Genomic DNA, 22,729 nt, shown 5'->3' on the forward strand with positions numbered 1-22,729 from the left:
AAATACTATGAATTTAAGCATGAATGCAACAAATTATGTGGTTACATAATCCATGTACAAAGGTCAGTGTGAATCACATATACCTGACAGAGGTATAATGGCTACACAATGAAACAGGACTCCAGAAAACAATTGTATGGCATCGTTTTCAAACCCCTTTATCATTCGTGCCTCAAATTCTGTGCCTCAAATTTGCTTGTTCTGCTAGGTGAACTTTAAAAGTCCCGATAATAATATCTGTGACATGCATGTCCTCCCTTAACCTCATGTGGAGCCATGATTTTAAACTCCGGTGATACAAATGGCTTGCAATGCTGTTCTTAGAAAAATTCCCCTGCCAAAAATTATTAACGAGTGCAGTGTCTTTTGGTTGTTGCTGTTTTTCTAGATGTAATTGTACGGCTGTGCTTTGCCAGTTTGTACTACATAGACCTTCACTCATAAAGGACAAATATGATGATGAAACGTCAATGCACATTTCACGTTTCGGCTATAACGAGACATTTACAACACGGCACCTACACGTCATAAAAGCCGTTTGCTCGAAAAACAGATGGTGGAGGGTAAACATGTGGAACATTATGACTATAACACTGGGACGCTTGGAGGCATGGTAACGTTTTTTCAAATATGACCCAACAACGAGAAAGAGAGAATGAAAGAAAAAAAAAATATGGCGGGTAGTGAAAAATTTTCCCAGAGACACCGAAGATCGAGGTGCACTTTTGTATGAGCGAGAAAAAAACCCAAACCCAAGCGTACAGTTTGACTGTTGACATATAGACACCTGAATGGATACGACGAGAGCGACGAGAAAGAATTTGTGGGACTACATGTGTGGAGAGACTGGAGAAAAATATGCAACTGGATACTTTTCAAAAACAGCTCCCTCTACCCCTCGAGGGAGGGTTATGGGAGGTGGGATATTTTCAACCTGCACCACAACAGCGCAGTCGGGAGGTCCTTTTTTTTCCTGTTTTTTCTGTTCTTTTTTTTACATGGACGACATTGCCCATCTGCATTTTTTCTATTTTCAGTTTTATTCAAAACAGCATGATTTGTTCAGCTGCTCTAAATGAGAGTCCTCAAATGAGATATACTATTATCTGCAGTGTCTATGACTGATTGTTTTGAATGATGATCATTTCTTTTGCTATTTAAACTTGCCTGAATTTTGGTGTTAAAATCGGTTTGATACTTGTTTTAAGGATTCAAGGAAACTTTGCACTCCACTCATATTTGCATTAAAAAAAAAAAATCCCTTCCGCCCTTGAGCAAAAACGATAACAAACAACTAAAAGTGTTGAAAGTCAAAGCTGTTACAGATATTGTTCTTAACCCGTTCCATATAAGAGCCTGGTGGCCTGTGTATTAAGTCTATGGGGATTTCGGAATTCAGTATGGAACAGGTTAACAGAAAAACATATAGAGTCTATATTGAAGAATTGAGCACGATGAGGCAAATGTGTACATACACTTTGTGGTATAAAATAGTTGTCTAGCTCACAAAGCTTTGAAGTCATTTACAAATGTATGGAAGGTATAAATAAGAGTGTTCCTTCACCGTTACACATTGAGAGAACAGGACTTAAAGAAGAGTGTGCTGATTTCATAGTGTATTCAAATTAATTAATTATCTTCCTTCAAATAGTGAGCAAACGTAATAGCTTGAAAATCCTGTTCCAAAACAATCTTATTCTCACTTGTGCAATGAAGGCATTGCGTACACTGTTGTTGCTATGCCAGGTAAGGCAGGGGGAAGTGAAAGACACAATCTTGAAGTTGCCATGGAAATTTCATGGGTCATAAATGCACAAAATCATTGTTCTACCCCCAGAATCTGAATACACTATGAAATTGGCACCAATATTTATAACATGAACGAACAACTCATTTTACAGATAGCAGCCTTCATGCATACACTCAAATTCTGACTGAAAGTATGTAAGAGTTATTGATATATTCCATAATAGACATTTGGTCCAAACAAAAAATTATTTTCAACTTTAAGGGGGAAAAAATGGAAAAGCTTTTCTTACATTTTCTTGTTTCAATTCAAAGTCTTGAGCACTTTGGGCATATTGCCACTCCTCAATTGAAAATAGATATCTGTTTTCAAGAACATGACGTTTCAATCACAATTAGAATACTGAGATATGTGCACATAATTATGCACAGAATTTTATATTGAACAATCAAATTTTTGTTCAAGACTCTTTTGAAATATCTTGAAATCCAATTTGAACACTCAAGGTTGCAGTCCCTATTTAGTAGGAACTCAATATTTCCAAAAAGGCTTTTGAAGAATCAGTGCTGACATCAGAAAAAGTATTTGGTTTACTGTGATCTATTTGATTTTATTTCTTTTAAAGGCTCACAGTGTCCTCAAGAAAAGTCTTGAGAAAGAAAAAAACAACAATACAATTCTGTCCAAAGTTTCGCACTGAAATGGCATACAGACAGTAGGAGGTGCTTGTTTATGAGGTAATTATTCAAGCTACCTTTCCTGTGCTTAATTGTTTTACCTATTGGCACATCAACTGGCTTGTTCTAACCCTCCACATGCCATGTTGGCCTTTTGGTAGGAATGGTTCATTGTGTCAACTGTGTAGGTTTGTTACTGCCAAGTCATGGGGGTATTGCGAAAACCAGAGGATGAAATATGCCAGGAAAATTCTGGCCGAGCTCTTTGGTGTATGTAGTGTTTAACAAGAAGGATTTAACCAGAAACTTTGCAATAAGTTGCTCATGAAGGCTGCTATTACTGTAGATACACAATGCAAAGAAAGAGTTGTACAACAATTGAAATCTTGGAGAACAAAAAATCAATGTAAAAGACTGAAAAAGGGGTTTGAGGGGGGAGGGTAGGGAAGGGTAACACCACAACTATGCAAACTGTACAAGTGTAATGAGGAAACAATAACAAACACAGGACTAAAGCATCTACCGTGAAAGCTACAGCAACAATAACGAGTACAGCAAAAACACACAACACAGTGAATACACATAGTGTACAAGTTATCTAGTGACACACTATACACGTAAGAGTATGTGCTAAGATACAATAATGTAGCAAATTATATTAAAACAAGAATATATGGACATTACTTATGAAGACATATAAAAAAAAATAATTTATGCCACAAAAATATTAGTTCTCACTGAAAATGAAAACAACAGGTCATGTAAACACTATCAAAGACCAAACACAATGTACTCTGATTAGATTACATCCCTAAAGGGTCTACATACGTCACTTTGCTATATCACAAATCTCCCGCTGAGATTCTACACAGATGTTGACACTATTCAGTTTCTCACATGACAAAATTTATAGTTCCAGTACAAAGAACACAAACACATGAAACATAGATGTGCAGTGCACACATGCTATTTAACACAAAGATATCACAAACATTTACACAGACCTAATAAAACAAAACCTCACAATCTATCTCTACCATTTGTTACATGTACAGTGTATGTACGTGTAGAAACGAATCTAGCAAACAATTCAGATGTATATAGGCAAAAAACACTCGCAGTCACTGATATCTTCCATGACCAGGAGTTCCATTTTCATCTAAAAACCCTTATTTCTACCGCCTACCTTCAATTCACTCTCGAGTAACAATACGGTGTTTATACACCGGCCATCATCTTAAATTTACTTCTATACCTCTTGGACTAATTCAATTCTGTAATGTTTGTATGCACATAAAGTACGTACAACACATTTGTTTTCTTTATCGAAATAAACAGTTGTACTCTATAATGTACATTTAACTCATACAGTGGCAGGTTAAAATCCTACGTGACAAATTAAAAATAAAAAGCAGCTCTACCTACTGCATAATTTAGTTTTGACTTCTTCATGATTATTAGAAGCACTGTGCATTAAAATGTTCAACACAAACATAAACTTATACAAAAGCAGCGACAAACCCATATAAAAAGTAAAGATGAATTGTTTGAGCAAAGCCTTCTACACAGTTTCAATTGACGTGAGTTAGTTCGAAACCTGACTCGAATTTCTCTTGGGAAGAACCCCCATCAGACACTTTATCTGCAACATTTTTAGAACCCTTTTATTTGATTCCCTTCTAGATGCTATACAGAACAATCCATTTCTTCTTGATTAATCAGCTAGCATTTGAAAGCAAAACAAAATTTGATCCTGCACACATTATTACTTCTTCTCGTGGACATGTGATATACACTGTAACTGGATTTGGGCACATCGACTACACCTCAAAAATGCGTATCACCTTTCACGAACGAGTGCACTCGCCGGCCCTCTTGAACACTCTTAGTCCAGCGGGGTAGGTCTGGAAGCAAAGTGGAAACTGTACGTACCTGACAGCCTGCACAAATACTGGAGCAGCCACTTTTAACCCCCTCCCACGCCCCCTCAGCTGGGCAGGGTTTTTTTTTAATTTTCCTCCCCATGCTCTTTAATACCCATCTCTCTATCTCTTGTCACTAGCTTTTAACATACTTGAGCTAACGTAATTGAGTCTGAAATTACAGTAAAGAAACTCTAGACTTCCTCGTGTAGGGTCCTAACTACAAACTTTTCATGACAAAATTTGCCCAAAAACATTACTGTAATTATATGTAAGAAAAAAAAAGAGTATCAATATTCCTTCTTTTTCTAACTACAATGTTGTGTAATTGTTTCCATTTGAGAGGAAAGCTTATCTTGTGTATTGAAACAAAAGTGCAATAAAAGATACTGACAACAAAAATTGCTTTTTCACTTTATGCATTTTTTTTTTTATTTCAAGAAAAGCTTTTTAAGAAATCAACAATGATTTTCATTCTTTGAAGGGGAGAATGAGCACCTGCACCCAATCAAAATAATAAGAAAAAAAGAATACAGAAGTAAATAAGACAAAAAAAAAATAACAACAAAAGAAAATATATGTGATGTAAATACATCAAATCAATAAATGCAATAACAAGGAATAAACAAAAAGCGTGCAGCAGTAAAATGCAAGTCGGTTTTGCTTGTTGTTTCTGGTATACGACCCCTCGAGCCGGCATGCCAGGCAAATCAAGTAGTATGCAGATGCGGATGATGATGAAGATGATGATGTGGAGGAGGAGGAGGAGGAGGAAGAAGAGGAGCGGCAGAAGGACGGGAGGCTCAATTTGTAAAAAAAACGGAAGCGATGAGGATAATTGAAAAGTGCCCTACCGAGACTATTGCGGGTACGGACATTCGCCGATCGCGAGGTCCCACCTTTGAATTCACGTCGTCCTTGACGCCAAGAAAGGCCGAGAGGTCTTTCTTGCGCTTGGTCGTTCCCTGCATGGGGCATAAACAGAATGGAGAACAATGAGAGAACACATTAAACCACTACATTAGTTACATTTACACACAGTTGCCAAACTTGAAGTTTAGGTCGAAAACTTAACTGTTGATGATTAGCTCCACTCGTGAATTTACGACGCGGGTTTACACGCGCACCTACACTACTGAGATACAATTTACGAGCGAATCCTGCTCGATGATTATGCCAGAAGTGAAGAGTCTACGCTATGACCTTATGCCCACACAAAATAGCGCAGCTGGAGGTTGACCCGGAAGCAAACGAGAAGTGAGGTTCATACTAACTTACAAGCTCACTGATTATCATGTTCTTACAACCAGAGAGAAACTACGAGTGGGGACCCCCTATGGCTAGTGGATAACCCCTAAGATGTCTTGTGGTTCTCATCATCAACTAAACTTTAAGATTGTTAACTTTCGAGTGCATCCACATGGCGCTAAATTACAAGCTAATCATTGAGAGTTATGTTTTTGACCTGAACTTGAAGTTTGAACGTAAGCGTGTGAACATAACTATTGTCTAAAGTTGAAGCATAAACATTTTTTTTTTCCCCCCTGGACTTTGACCTCATCAACCTCAACTACTTTAGTTTAACTAATATTTTCTGTTAGCTGATGAGGTTGACTTTACACATCCTGCGACACCTTTACCTTTTGTACTGAAAGGTCTTATTGTTTTTGTGTCATACATAATTTCTTCCCTGTGTATTCCAGCACATACTCCCTTTATTTTCCTCTCTCAAAAGCAACATGGGCACTTATCATTTTAGAATTTGTTGTACTTGGCAGATTATTCTAGAGATTGGATCCAGTGTCATCGTTAAATAAATGCCCCCAGTCCCTGTGAGTGCTACATCAACACACCCTCAAAAAACTAACATATTTTGAAAAGGTTCCATGGAAAGGGATAGTATAGAAGTAATACGTTGGTGTATGACGTCTTAGGATTGGTACGGTAAAAAGACACTTGTCTAATTTTTGCATTTCATTTGCTGCCAAAATTTGACATAATGCATATACTTACAGGAAGGTCATCCAAGGGACAAGTGTCGGCTGGGCTACTCTTCTCTTTTGCGACTAGAGGGGCAGGCAAGAACAGGAAGAAGACACGGGTTTGGAGGAAAAATGCAGAAATTAAAACAAAACAAAATAAAGAGACTCATTGTCTCCACCATGATGAATGATTTTCCTCCCTCGTTAAGCCAACCTGACCACAAGCAATAATCCATTATTGTTGTGTAAGGTTGCGAACTCACGATGGATAGATACACATTACTCTTTAATGTTTCTTTCTTTTTTTTTAAACAAGAAAATCATAGGTTGAGTTAAAAAATGATTAAGCCCATACCTTGGCTGTGCTAATCAACAAAAGCCTTGCTCATGTGATCCTCGTTCCTGTATTTTTATTGGCGCAATTTTACATTTTATGCCGACAGATATTGGAGCTGACTGATCTTGAATCAATCAATCAAGAGTTTCCTTTCCCTTTCACAGAAATAAAATCAGTATCATGATTCTCATGTCATAAGATGAACATCTCTGGTTTTCCTTAGCCGATTGAAAAAACAGAAAAAAACAAATGTCATTGATCTTCAAACATAGATTTATCCCAATTCTCTTCTTGCACACACACAAACAAATTGAAAAATGTCAAGTTTGACAACTCTCATCCTTGAAATTGAGAACATTACATTTTTTTTTTTAATGAATTAATTTTCTTCTTTTTTAAAGATGTATATTCCTGGACATCTGGGATGGACATTTACAACTGAGAGTCAATGGACCTACAATCTGCTGACCTCTGCATTCACACAGTGCATGATGGCAGGAGCTTCGAATTCTTCAAATGCAGAACCATCCAAAATTATTTGTAAATGATGCATGCATATCCAACAACTTAGGCAAAGAAAGTGAGGATGAAGAAAGGTGGCTGGCAAGTAATCATGATCAGTACTAGTCCTGGCATAGGTCCAGTCCTGAAGGTGTCTATTACTGAACACACAGGCGCAAACATACTACATACACCCACATGGAAGGAAAAATATTTATTCCATTATCATGTAGTTTAAAGGAGACCTCCGGACTATTTTCAGATTTTTACATTTGAACAACTATAAATTAGTTATACTGAGGACAAAGTTTTAGAATATATGGTAATTGGGATGAAAAATAAGAATATTTTCAAAATTTAGAACAAATTGCAATGAACAAGTATGATGACATCGCAGAGTCACCATAAGACTGCATGAGTTGGGGCTCAAGGAAGCAGAACAAAAGAAGGCGGCATGCATAGATTATACACAGGTGAACTCGCCAGCAAGTGGTATTGTAATGGAATTACACTGCTACATTCTGAAATATATGAACCTCCTATGTCATCATCCTTGTTCAGTGTAATTTGTTAAAGATTTTTCAGAGTATTGTTTCTCTGCTAAAGAACCACAATAAATTCCAGAAATCAATACGTGGAGTTGTCGATTTATGTACTACATGATGTGAAATTATGAAAATCGTCTGGAATGTCCCTTTAAGGGCTTAACTCACAGCAGGTTACAAGGATATGATATGAGGAGGATATTGGTTACATGAGGAAGAAAAAAGAAAACAAAAAGAAAAAGCGTGTGACTGGATGGGAGGCTATGAATTAGTAGTCTCATTCCAGCCTTACGTCGAATGAAGACTTCTGATCCCCCAAGGGGCTCCGTGGGCACCTTGAGGCCCTTATCTGTCCGCGGCAGCGGGTTACTGTTCGTTGAGTTGATGTAGATGTCCACGTCGGCGAGGTTTAGGCCCTTCTTGCTCAGCGCTTCCTCCAGTACATCCCTGTTGGAGCAAGAGGGACGTATGTGCATTGATTGTACTCATTATGATTACTACCATCATGATCATCACAAGCCTCATACAGCCATAGGCTCATAACAATCATAAAAATTATTCATAAGTCTCAATCACCTAGGGTAGCCTCTTCAGCTTCAGTGTTTTCAATGCTCTTCCCGAGGGCCCTGCCATTATCACTGCCTCAGTATTGGCAGGCTCCTGGCATACAGAGCGACTCTGTGTAGGTACAATACCCGGACCTACCATCATATTGATCAAGCTGATCAATATATTGGTTGATCATATTGATCATGCCGATCATAATAATAAAATTATTATTATCATTATTATCATTCCAGTCCTTTGATCAAGCTGATCACTGAGTGTTCATAATATATGTTAACTCTTTGGTTAAATAGATAAGGTTCATTTTGAAGGAAGACATAATTCCTTTAATACACATTCAGATGAAACAAAAAGGCATAGAGAAGTCTGCTATTTCACAACAATCATACTCAAGCAGTCTACCTGTTATAGTTTGAGGGAACTGCTTGGGTGTCCATGGTGCCTGGGAGATTACATGATGTACATGCATGTATCTTTGATCCCCAGCAAAGAGAGACAGCTTATTTCCAAATAAAATGAAAGGGGGGGGGGGGGAGGGCAAAATAAAAACTAGAAAAATACACAAAGGAAAATTGTATTCTTTTCCTTTTAACAAAAAAACCAACAACCCTGGCTATTCCTACTGTCAAAATAAGAGAAAATTCAGCAAGTGTAAAAACAAACAGATAAGATAGTGGCCTTCTGATGGAGCACCTTTCATTGTTTGTTTTTGTTGAAAGCAATGAACTTTATTCTTCAGGTGTGAACAGGGTTTTGAATAGAATGAAATGAAAGACAGTGCGTCCAAATGGCATGTAAGTCAACTTTGTTTATCTTCTTTATTTTTGAGTTGTCTCCTGTAATTTCTTGGCAGAAGATTTTGACATGGTGTGGTGTAGGAGTGGGTCAAACACTTTGCTTTAATCTTAGATCCTTGAAGTAGGTCCATAATCTTTTTCTTTTCAAAACTGATAAAATGGATAAGGGAGCTCCAGAATGTTCACAGGTTGATATTTTGAGTGTGCAAGATTGCAGAGTTACAGTAAAACCTCCATCTCAAGGTTCATCTACAAATAAATATGACAAACACTGCAATATATATTGACAATTAACCCGTTGAGGACGAGTCCCAAGTATACTCGGGTAGGAGTCTATGGGAAATGCGTGTTGTAGCAAAATCAGTCCGTCCTCAAAGGGTTAATGCCCTTATTCTTATTTGCATGTTATTTTTGTTTTACATTGACCCATGACATTGGCTCAATTCCTCAGCATTATGCATACTTTGTACAATCAATCCAGGAATGTGTCTTTCATACACCCCCTCTTTCTGTGAATCTCTGAGTCATACTGATGACAGATGAAAAAAAAATGGCATAGCTGTTAATACAGTGTATCAACAACAGCAAGCGCATGCACACACGCACAAATACACATACACACACAGAAAAAAAAAATTTAAAAAACTTCATTGCAAAACTTCCAATTTTGATGAAACTTCAACATCAGCTTCCAATTTTGATGAAACTGCAACGTAAGTCTCCATTTGTGATAAAACTTCAACATAGGTTTCCAATTATGATGAAACTTCTAACATAAGTTTCCAATTGTGATGAAACCTCAACACAGGTTTCAAATTGTGATGAAACTTCTAAGATAAAATTCCACTTGTGATGAAACTTCTAACATAAGTTTCCATTTGTGATAAAACTTCAACATGCTTTCAATTGTGATGAAACTTCAGCGTAAGTTTTCAATTGTGATGAAACTTCTAACATAAAATTCCAATTGTGATGAAACTTCTAATATAAGTTTCCATTTGTGATAAAACTTCAACATGTTTTCAATTGTGATGAAACTTCAACATAAGCTTCCATTTGTACTGAAACTTCAGCATAAGTTTTCAATTGTGATGAAACTTCAGCATAAATTTCCAATTGTGATGAAACTTCAACACAGGTTTCAAATTGTGATGGAACTTCTAACACAAAATTCCAATTGTGATGAAACTTTCAACATAGGTTTCCAGTTGTGATGAAACTTCTAACATAAGTTTCCATTTGCGATAAAACTTCAACATAAGTTTCCATTTGTGATAAAACTTCAACCTAAGTTTTCAATTGTGATGAAACTTCAAGATAGGTTTCCAATAGTGATGAAACTTCAACATAAGTTTCCAAATGTGATGAAACTTCAAAATACATTTCCAATTGTAAGGAAACTTCAAAATACATTTCTAATTTTGATGAACTTCAATATAAAACTACCAATTTTGATGAACTTCAACATCAGCTTCCAATTGTGATGAAACTTCAATATAAGGGTACAATTTTGAGGAAACTTCAACCTAAGTTTCCAATTTTGATGAAACTTCAACATACATTTCCAAATTGTGACAAAACTCCAAATTAAGCTTCCAATTTTGAGAAAACTTCCACCATTCTGTTTTGCTCTCTTTCACACAAAATTCACGCATAAATCCAACTTGGGCAGCGACCCAACACAAACAGTTCCACAAATGATGAAAACAGGGCTGTACAGTGTGTACGAAGAGTGTCATTTACAGTACGTCACACATACATAGGGAGCCCAATCTCCCTGATGCAGTCAATGGATCAAGCCTCTAGTTTCACTCCATCACAAACAAACACATCTTCCTCTTTCATCACCTACACGTACACATACCACACTGAAAAGTAACACCCTCAAAAAATAAAAGTAAAAAAAAAAAAAAAATGTGTGTGACTTTGTCATGCCATTGAAAATGTTGTACACATGCTGTAAACCAACAAGAGGAGGAAGGTTTGGGGGGAGGGATTGCATGGCGGGTTGTGTGAGTAAACAATCCTATCTTAACCTGTTGAGGATGAGCTGCTTTTGCTATAACACACATTTCCCATAGACACCTGCCAGAGTACACTCAGTGCTAGTCTTTAACTGGTCAAAGCTGAAACATAATACTTGGAAGGGTTCAAATTCATCTTCTACCATTTTGAATTTGCTTGATGATATCAGAAATCTCAAAACAAAACAAAAAAAAAAATGTCTGGCTGATGTGATTTGCTGAGAAAATGAGTTGTCTTGTAGTATTTTGATATCAAAAGTGTGAAAAAATACAGTTTACTATTATACCCAACTTATATTCCCGAACGCCCTACCTGTTCAGTAGTGGGTATGTAAGAATGGTGCTCGCACGTGATGATCGAATCATGTCCAAGCAATGGTACTGAACTGCACACAGACTCACGTGCAATGGATATTGGTGTGGTGCGATGTTATGATAAATAGGTATAATCGAATAGGCCCATAAGAATCACCTAACAGCCCCAATCGGGTAAGATCAGAGATTGCAGTACTTCGGGCAAAGTTGTTTTTTTTTTTTTGCCAATATTTCACATTTTTGTCGTTACCTAACTGAAATAGTGTTATGACAGCATTATTTCACATAATTCCTGTGCAAATATGTACATTTTACGGCCAAAATACACAATTCTGCAGGCAGACAAGAACTATGTTTTAGCTTTACCTTCCCCTCCTGGTTTTGATAACATGTCTACCACATATTCTGTTTGATATTTCTCTCCTCTTCAACTGACATGGAGTGGCGTGTCGCTTTATCGCTGAAGAGACTCCGGGGGTAGGGGAATCACGGCTGACTTGCAGGGGGATATTAAGCTGGTTCCACCATGCACTGCTTCAATATCGATTTGTGGCGGAAGGCACATCATCGAGCAAAGTCACTTTGAGGTGAAGATAATCTCCTCCCGTTTTCCTCTTGAAAGCCCTAGAATTAATCATGCACCTCACTAATATGGTTTTGATGAGACGCTCTGCACATTTCTCTCACAATGCACTTACATGTCTACTCAGCTAGACTATATATCCAGCCTTCTCTACTTACAGTTATATCTCCTGTAAAGTTCCTTTAATAAGTGACTTTTTACCCTTCTATTCTCCCTGTGTTTCTATAGCACAATATGCTGTTTTCCGTCCCTTCCTTCTTTTTTTAATTCTCTATTACTCTGTCTGTCTCTCTTATTCCCTTTATTGCATCTTTCTTTCTTGTTATAAAGTCAAGGTTTCAAACCAGATTTGCATTCATTTTTTTTTTCATTTTCATATCTACACATCCACCTATACAAATAAGTATATCTCTCTCTTCTCTTTTTATCATATTATACATACATATGTACATACAAAAATACATATAGTTGTAATTCCCCTTTACTATTAAATAAATTTCTGTATATTCCTTCATAAAGACAGTGCTCCCTGCCTATCAGGGCAATTACCCCCCAAGGGCAATTAACCACAACCACCCCCAATTAAATACTGGTTAGTGGTAAAGAGTAAAGATTAGGGTAAGGCTTAGGTTTAGGGTTACGATTAGGATTAGGGATAGGGGAAGGATCCGGGGTAATTGCCCAGGGGGTAATTGCCCTAGACCACTCCCTGATGCGGTCAAGTGATGCGGATGGGGGAAGACCTACTTGAGTTCGTGGTCCTTGCGTGCTGGTAGCCGCACCGTCTCCTTGACGCTCTCGATCTCAAAGGTTAGCAAGAATTTTGTGATGTCCTTGCCCCCTCCGCCCGGATCCTGTCGAGGTATCAAAGAAATATGAGGAAGAGAAAAAAAAGATAATCAGTCACTCAGGTATCCTCCAGATTAGTCAAGAAATGAAGAGTTTGTTCGCAAAAACCGATAAGTCCATATTTGCCAAATGGAGATATTTGCGATTAAAGGTCAAGAAAAATAAAGAGAATGATAAGAAAACTTTTGCTTCTTTTGACCATAACTTCAAAAATGTACCTTTATATGTAGTGACCAATATATCATTTAAAAGGTATTATTTTGTACTTTATGGCATAGACCGTACTTCAAAATCTTAAAAAATGGACTTATCAGTTTTTGCAAACAAACTCTTCAAATACATTGTGTAAAACAGAGATTTCATGATGTCTTAGTCAGATATACCTTATGTATTACACATAGTAACGTTTCATGGGGACGAATGCATTTATACTCAGACAGACTCTTAACCCGCTCAGGACGGACTGATTTTGCTACAACATGCATTTCCCATAGACACCTGCATGAATATACTCGGGACTCGTCCTCAACGGGTTAATAATATCTTGGTCAGAGCTTCCACACACACATACACAAATGGAATCCTCTTTAATAATTGGGAGATGAATGTAAGTGTGTGTATACATACATATACACATACAAATAGAAAGATATATGTGATATATGTGACCTGTAACTCCAAAAGCCTAAAAGTTGGCCAAACACAGATACACAATTTTCCCACTACATTTCAAACACTTTTAAAAAGGTACAAACACATAGAATAGTACGAACACCTGCCACCAAACAGAGCGAGGTGTTGGGGAAAATTAGCTTTTCGAGTTAATCGATGCATAATGTTAATAAGATTGTGCAATCAAAACCAGTGGGTGAATTCTAAAAATCGCAACTGGCCATCCATGATCTGATATACTCTTTTGAGTAAAAAGGCACGATTAAAGTGCATTTTCAGACTCGCGAAACACAGTGGAACTTGTCATACACAAATGCATGTCTAAACACATTCACGAACAAGTTATAAAGTGTAAAATTATCAGTGGCAGCCGGTAGCACATGACCTTCAATACACATTCTTAACCCATTGAGGACGGGCTAAATTTGCTACAACACACATTTCCCATAGACACCTGCTCGAGTATACTCGAGACTCATGATCTTCAACGGGTTAACGTTGTGTAACGCTTGCCTGAGGTGTAACACTAGTATGAATTGTTCCCACAAAGTATATAATTCCTGGTATGGTTCACACGTGAATTTGCGTTGAACGCATCAGACAAAGAAGCAAATACAGCACTGGTCCGGCCTTCATTCCGCTTGTTTTTTGCAGCTCTCAAACGCCTCAAACGCATTCAACTGACACAGCATGGAAGATCAGGTATCGTATCCCTGAAGCTCATGGAACGTCACTTATACGAAGCATGTCATCAACGATATTAGATAGGCACCTGCGACCTCTGTAATTATCGAAAGGTAAACACAAACTTGAACAAACTGCTCACAGACTGTCAGTACATGCTAAAAGGAAGGCTGTGAACATGTCTTCAAGCAACGCTAACAGTTGAGACAGTCACAACTGTTAATCACTGCGAGAAAAAAAAAACCCCAAAACAAAACATCCTGACTGTTCTCATAATGAGTTGGAGCTTGGAATCTTTTAAAAGGCTGTTACATCAATCCTTTATTAACCAGCAGACTCATTCACCGATACATAACACTCCACAAGACACTGGGGAAAGTACAGTAATGTTATTTTTGTTGGCAAATGCTGTCTGAAGGCTCTTTTCCTGTTCAATCTGCTGCCAAACATTTTTTCCCCTTGCTTTTATTTTTCTCTCTAAACAACAAGCAATTGAAAATTGTCTGTGCAAGGCTTTGGATCCTTTATGAATAGCGGTTACCTGGCTTCAAAATGGGGCACATATTTTGGTTTAGTCTGCACTATTCATCATTGTAGATGAGCTTCAGCAAAAACTCACCTTGAAACATGTTTCAAAAGGAACCTCTCATCTCCCCCCCCCCCCACCCCCACTGTGGATATCGCACTGTGCTGAGGTGCTAATACCAGAGTACAATGTAGGAAGTGAAAAAAAGGAAAATGTGCCAGCCTGCTATCATGTGTCGATGTTTACCTGATCACCTTTTTGAAAATCTCTTTCATGCATGAGCAACATTCATATTCTTGACAATAAAATTCCATCAAAATCTTAAGGAAGTATTAAAAATTAGGTGCATTTACACTCAGCATGAATTCAGAAAAAAAAAATATCTGTAACCTGTGGTCTTCTTGAAAAGGCAAATGGTACACGATGTCTTTATATAATTCATTCTGCACCCACATTAGCAACTCCATATCCGTGATTTGTAATTGCAAATTTGCAAGAAAAGTAAACATAGATAACTATAATGATAATAATAATTGCTGTAATTTGTACTGCACCTCATCCATTAAATGAAATGCCAATGGTGCCCTCAAAGATAGAAAAATAAAGAAGATATATGAGAAAGTTCAAATACCATGAAAACAGTAGTTTTCAGCTAATTCTCATTTTTGTCAATATAAGACTTGTCAATGGAGTGAAGCCTATGAACTCAACACACACTGCATTGTAAGACTATTCATAGTCCAATGGTAAGGTCACTTTATACTAACCAGCTGTGAGATTGAAAAGGACGACAGTTCAAACTTGTGACTTCAGTGCCCAGGTCAGAATTTTCAAAGGAGGTTTATCTGCTACATGCAGACATAATCCACATTATGAATGTTGCAATCAAAATAATGCGTCAAAACTGATAAGATGCCGGCTTGGTACACACTTCAGGAAAGAAGTCCCCACCAAAGAGGATTAAATTCCATAGCTGTGCTTGCTTTGGTTTCTTAGATAAACCATGTCCATCTTTTCTCCAGACAATCACCTTTCGCAACTGAATTATCCACGATGATAACACTGATAATTGAAGATAGCCGCACTCAAGTCCAAGCACTTGCTTTCGAATTTACAGCAACTGCTGTCTCTTCCATGTTTGCTCATGATAACTATCGCCACGACGATATCATCCTTTGAACCTATTGTGAGTGTTACCTGAAGCACACACAGCAGTTACGTGTCTTTACACGATGGAGATTGGTGATACTGATTCATACAGCTATTGCCGTCCACGCATTTGAGAAACGCAAACACACACATACACACACAAACAAATCAAACTTGATAGGGATGATGTTGGCTTTGTAACCATTAACTTTGACAAGAGGAAGACGACTGCAATAAATCTCCATCCAGTCTTGTGAAACAGGTATGGAAAATTTGCATCCAATAGAAAAAGAAAGTAAGAAAAGAAAATAAACACCAAAGAGTTTTAGTACTGTTAACCCATTGAGGATGGGCTGATTTTGCTGTAACATGCATTTCACATAGACACCTGCCCAAGTATACTAGGGACTGGTCTTTAATGGGTTAAAAATGGAAGGGGGAGGGGGATGAGGTGACAATTCAGGAACCTCATTTTCCACAATAAAATGGACTAGATACGATGAACATGGGATAATAGAATAGCGAATATCGCCAATGTGGACAGAAGAATGTGTGAGTTACGAATGGAATGTGCCTAATTCAAAGTCAGAGTGCTATCAGAAGTACATATGAGACGGGTGCAAACAACATGAATGCCAGAACTATTCTAGCATTGTGGGATAATGGCAGAAATGTCCCTATGCGAGCCCGATAGCACCTCCACACAAACAGAGACATTTATTTCTTTACAACAGAGTATCACCAAAACTTGAATCTGTTGACAGACGAATCACAGTAGTCAACAGGATTTATCTTTATATTCTTGTCTGCACACATGCAATGGCATATACAACCAGTGCACTATACCAACAGATTTGTTTCTTTAGACTGCACAATACATATTGTTTATTTCTTCACATCTGGGTGACTTTCAATGAAATCGTACATAAAACACACACACACACACACACACACACATTAAAAAACAACCGATTTGTGTGCAATCATGTAAAAAAAACAATGCACATGAGGTCAGAGTATATTTGCATAGTTGTATATGGTGGGCTACGAAGAAGGTACTCTTGCACTAAATGACTGATTTTTGTGTGTGTTTAATTTAACTGTGATAAAAAAAGCAAATAACACGCTGTGCTAGATGACAATTTTCGTCACACATACCAAACACAGAACTTTCAGGAAAATAGTTCAAAACACAGAATGACTCCGTCAACATTTCTGCTGTAGAGGACAAGTCCAAACCGCTTCGAGATTGAAATAAACTCACTGCATATCCAACTGTATATGAGGATTTCTTCAGACAAGAAGCATGTTCATCAATATGGGTAAACCAAAGAACCTGCCTGTCAGTATATTCATTGATACAAATCACTATGCAATGCTGCTGGGTGCGTACTTATTAAACTAACAAAGAACAACAAGTGCATGCAGGGTGTACATACCAAATAAGCATGCAGAACAACCCTCCAGATCATAGAGTTTTCCAACATGGTTTGTGGGTAGGTCCAAAGCAAACTTCAGGATTATAGAACCTTCCCAAAGTTGAGGCAACGGCAAGTCACTTCTAACCCAAAGTTGTAAATGTTACGTGTTGGATTCGGAAAATATAAGCAAGACACGTATATGCTGCTGCAGTAGCACGATACTGTTTTAATGAAAGGGACCTTCGATCTTGGCAAAGTTACAGAGGAATTAATCAGCACCTGCTAGCAAAACTCTTTGCAGTTTTACCCCTGTTCCAAACTGGATGTAGATTTTGAAACTATCATTCCTAGCTTGAATGGTACTGTGTTCAAATTAAAGGGGGAGGGCTAGGGATGAGGAGGGAACATATACCAAAAGAATGAGTCTGGCTGGGGAGAAACTGTACGGAATTTATAATGATTTAACACTCAATGCCTAAAGTGGATCACAACTGTCTTCTCTTTGTTTTAACTGTAAGGATAAAGCCTTAGAGTACGAACTTATAGAATTGGGGAAGCTATAGCGTTGCTGACCGCAGCCATGGAATTAATCAAATGAAAGATTGCTCTTTCTGATGCAACAGAAAGTGTCCCTTGACTGGAGAGAAAGCTCAAGGAATCAAGCATTGATAAGACACATCAGTTGTTTAACTGTCAATGTCTCTCCAAAATCTTATGTATGCCATCAACAGCTAAACACTTTGATCCATCAAGAATAAAAAAAAAAAGAAGTCAAAAGTGCAATGCATTCTCGAGGTTGTGTCCGTAACGCAATGAGAAGACTTTACAAAAATCATTCCAAAAGCACAACTCCCACACACAATGTACCCAAATTCTTCATGAGCAGAGTGCATTACGATCCACAATTCAAAAAACTAAAACATTCTCAATAGCATGGAAAATAAGGTTCAAAGCACAGTTCCATCAGAGAGGAAGAAGAAGAAAACAAAGAAATATGTTTGGCACAGTTATGAAGAAGTAAGTAGAGCATATTGCACAAGATCTATATCTCTCTTTAAAGGTGGACATCCATCTCCGGAGTCCCTCCTGGCAATGAGTCAAATTTAACACAGAATGACATTTGGCATGTGCCAAAATTTATCCCAAACAATTAATATCAGTAAATAATCAGAAACATTTCTTTATAGGGCCTGTTCCTCTGCTATCAATGTTGAACACCTTTAATTGCCTTTAACCCGTTGAGGACGAGTCCCGAGTATACTTGGGCAAGCGTCTATGGGAAATGAGTGTTGTAGCAAAATCAAACTGTCCTCAACAGGTTAAAAGGCAACAGATTTTAACCTACAAGTACATATTTTTGTTCTCAATAATGTGAGAAAACAGAAAAGATACTTTGGGTCCTGTTCCTGTGTGATCAACTCTAGATATAAACTTTAACTGTCTAAAGACAAGTCATATATTAAGTACAGACACTTTGTTCTCAAAGATGTTAGTCAATGATTTCAAAGTACAATACCATTAGATTTCAACACCTCACTACAACTCAAGGGCCATACAAAAGAAATAGAAACTGAAAGGTCAACTCACTTATAGTGTAGAAAGTTAGAAATCCACATGAATCAGTAAATTTTGGTACAAGACTTGAGCTAAGAATGAGGAAGTTTTTTTTTTTTTTAAAAATCTAGTCATCAATTCACTTGAGGGCAGTTGTCAAATTTGTCACAAGTTGTGGACAACAATGTTTTTGTTTCGTGAAATTTCTTGATTTCCCACTCTTCCTGTGATGGGGGCAAACGTCCCTCTCTGGACTCAAGTTATAACATGCAGTAATGCATCAAAATCAAAATCCAATGAAGTTTCTGGACGAAATGAATAGGGGGCTGTCAGCAGTCCAATCCCCAATCTGATTACTATGTCTTGTTGTTAGAAAACAGCAGTGACTTCCTTGTTACTCAACTGATTTTTGTTCAAAAAGATTTACTGACCCATTTGAAGTTTTTCGAAACTGTGCCTTCAAAGACATTTCATACTTAAGATTTTTGTTGGTCTCCTTTAATTTGGTTGACATGGGCATTTGCACCCCTGGAGACATCTTCATGGGGGGGGGGGGGTTGGGACAAGGGGGACTTGGGAGACAAAACAGGTTCAGAGACCTTCCTTGACAGGTGGATCATTAAGGTTCTTCCTTGGGCTAATTAACTCTTTTGGATTCAGGCCACTTTGATTTGAGGAGAAGGGGGTATCTATCTGATGGGGGGAAGAAGGAGGGGAAAGTGTAAGATCACTTCCTTCATCCGAATCCGTATTCCCTGTCACCTATTTTCCCCCCTTTTTGGCACTAATCTCATTTCAGTGGTGTTTTGTACCCGACGACATAATATCCTCCCAGCTATCATCCAGTTTTATCAAGAGTTACATTGCACCCAGCAACAAACAGCTCCTGCAAATTCTGTTCCTTTATCCTCTATTATCATTCGTCAACTGCAGGGCACGATAAAATGAAACTCTCCACATTTTCCGGTTTGATGTAAACGTGATGATAAGAAAATGTTGACTTTCATATGTCTCCGTTTAACTTACTGCCTCCAGTTCACAATATTTCCCCCTAAATTTGATACAGGAGACCTTTATGTCTGTAGGTCAACACATAAAATTGATAAGACTGGTAGATGCTATACAAACAAACCGTAGATGACGACAGAGTTTCTCGGCTGGGAATTTCCCTTCAGTAAACTGCCGTTGAAGTGATGTTGTGAAATAAACAGCAACTTTCTCTCGTCAAGGATGATTTATTATTACATCTCCCTTTCTGCTACGGACTTTGGACAGGAGTGTGGGGACTGAAGTGGGATTTCTGTGCCAAGGCACACAAAAGGTTAAAGGACAAGTTCACCTTCATTAACATAAGGATTGAGAGAATGCAGCAATTTAATAGTAGAACACATCAGTGAAAGTTTGAGGAAAATTGGACAATCGATGCAGAAGTAATGAATTTTTTTAATTTTTGTGTTGGAACCGGTGGATGAGGAGACTACTAAGGCTTGTGATGTCATATGAGTACAACAGTATAAAGAAAATGTAAAGAAAATTCAACATATTTTCACTTTTTTCGCACAATAAAAGAGCACTTGACTTGCCTCTTTCTCTTTCACTCCCACAAGAAGTCCATTAACCCGTTGAGAAAGGTTTGATTTTGCTACAACACGCATTCCCCATAGACACCTGCCTGAGTATACTCGGGACTCGTCCTCAACGGGTTAATATTGATAAACCAGTTTGATATTGATTGTTGTTTTAACTTTCTTTTCCTCTTTGAAAATTATAAGTAGCAATGGAATACCTACTGTAACACACAGTGCAGTTAACTTTCATTACTGTAATTAATTTCACAGTGGTCTATACATATTCAGGTTGAGATACACAAAATTAATAGAGTAATGTCAAGTGTCAGACACTTGAAAACACTTAGCGGTCAAAACAAACCTTCGTTTCATATAAGTAGCATTCATCTGTACCTTAGTACCTCTCCCGTGTTTTGTTTTGTTTTGCTGTTTTTTGAAGGGATGAGGTGGGGGGGGGGGATGGGCAACTATCACTTTTAGGCAACTTTCAGTCTTGCCAGCTAATTTCCTTAAAGGACAAGTTCACCTTCATAGACATGTGGGTTGAGTGAATGCAGCAATATCAGTAGAATACATCAGTGAGAGTTTGAGGAAAATCGGACAATCCGTTCAAAAGTTATGAATTTTTGAAGTTTTTATGCAGTCACCGCTGGATGAGAAGACTACTGCAGTGTATGATGTCACATGCGTACAACAATATAAGAAAAATATAAAGAGAATTTCACAAAATTTCATCTTGTGAAAAAAGAACACATTCCCTTGTCTCGTTACTGACATATGTTATGGGTAATATTATTCCCATTGCCTTTAGAAAGAGGCAAGTCAAGTGCTCTTTTATTATGCGAAAAAAGTGAAAATATGTTGAATTTTCTTTACATTTTCTTTATACTGTTGTACTCATATGACATCACGCGCCTTAGCAGTCTCCTCATCCAGCAGTTCCAACACAAAAATTTGAAAAATTCATAACTTCTGCATTGATCGTCCAATTTTCCTCAAACTTTCACTGATGTGTTCTACTAATATTGCTGCATTCTCTCAATCCTTATGTTAATGAAAGTGAACTTGTCCTTTAAAGTGGTGATAGGGCCTCTGGAAACAAGAACACTAAACGTGCTGCAGATGTTGATCAATTTAAATTTACATGCTAAAACTCAAGTTAGACTGTAAGTGAAGGGCAGACATATTGAAGAAAACTCATTCCTTCAATCTTAAGTTGTTTAAAGTCATTAATCATGATATTGTTACAGGTTCAAATGTTACATTCTTCACTCCATAACTTTTAAGCATTATCATGATACTCCATTATTTTTTAGAACAAAATATAATAACTTGGGGGTAAGTGCTATTTGTTACAGAGCTCTTTCAGAAAAGAAGATAATTCATGTTTCTACAATTATAATGTTGTTTGCTTTGTATATACAGTATATATATATATTTAGGAAGATGAGCCATGGGTAGTGTAAGGTATATGTCTTTCAGGGGTATTTTTCATTAGAGCAGTATCTGTAAACCTAGTCCATACAAAATAAATACTCCTTTAGATGACTTTAGATGTAGAATATATTAAAGAAGTCAAATGCCATTACTTCACTGATTATTAAGACTGACTAAACACTATTATCATTTATCTCCATGTTTTTGTATCCATGTTGGAATGTATTTTGGCATGACCAACAAGGAAACAATAACTGGAGCTCTTTCAGAAAAGAAGATAATTCATGAGAATATTGTGCTCAGCCAAACAAGGGGCACAATTGCTGGTGCTGGCGGGCTTGAACCCAGGGACCTCATAACTGAGCACCCATGTCCTTCCTCCTTGAGCCTCCATAGGTCCTCCTTACCGGCAAACCAGAAATTGTTAAAGGGAAGATAAACCCCAAGAGCAATGTGGATTGAGTGAAAGTAGCAACATTAGTAGAATACATCAGTGAAAGTTTGAAGAAAATCGGACAATCGATGCAAAAGTTATGAATTTTTAAAGTTTTGGTGATGGAACCGCTGGATGAGGAGACTACTAGAGGTTATGACGTATGAGTGGACAACAACACCAAGAAAACATAAAGAAAATTCTACAAAAATCCATTTTTCATGAAAATTACAAATTCCATCAACTTGATATTGACATATGTTAAGGGTAGCAATTATTCCCCCTGCTTTCTGAAAGAGGTTGGTCCATTGCTCTTTCATAATTCTAGAAAAGTGAATTTTTGTTGAATTTCCTTTATATTTTCTTTGTATTGTTGTCCACTCATACGTCATATCCTCTAGTAGTCTCCTCATCCAGCGGTTCCAACACCAAAACTTTA

The 22,729-nt window shown here is 37.5% G+C and overlaps 1 protein-coding gene across 1 annotated transcript in view; it reads right to left on the minus strand.

Annotated features, from left to right (window-relative positions):
* Positions 1–22,729, minus strand: part of LOC140238893 (pleckstrin homology domain-containing family G member 5-like) — a 283,988-nt gene that overhangs the window by 10,885 nt on the left and 250,374 nt on the right. Inside the window, exons 6-9 of the mRNA XM_072318791.1 lie at positions 12,745–12,851; positions 8,004–8,158; positions 6,360–6,412; positions 5,201–5,311 (exon numbers count right to left, since the gene is read on the minus strand). Of these exons, the coding sequence (XP_072174892.1) occupies positions 5,201–5,311; positions 6,360–6,412; positions 8,004–8,158; positions 12,745–12,851 (426 nt within the window). The remainder of the gene's footprint in view (positions 1–5,200; positions 5,312–6,359; positions 6,413–8,003; positions 8,159–12,744; positions 12,852–22,729) is intronic.

Source organism: Diadema setosum, chromosome 15 (assembly GCF_964275005.1).
Source record: "Diadema setosum chromosome 15, eeDiaSeto1, whole genome shotgun sequence".
Classification (NCBI taxonomy): Eukaryota; Metazoa; Echinodermata; class Echinoidea; order Diadematoida; family Diadematidae; genus Diadema; species Diadema setosum.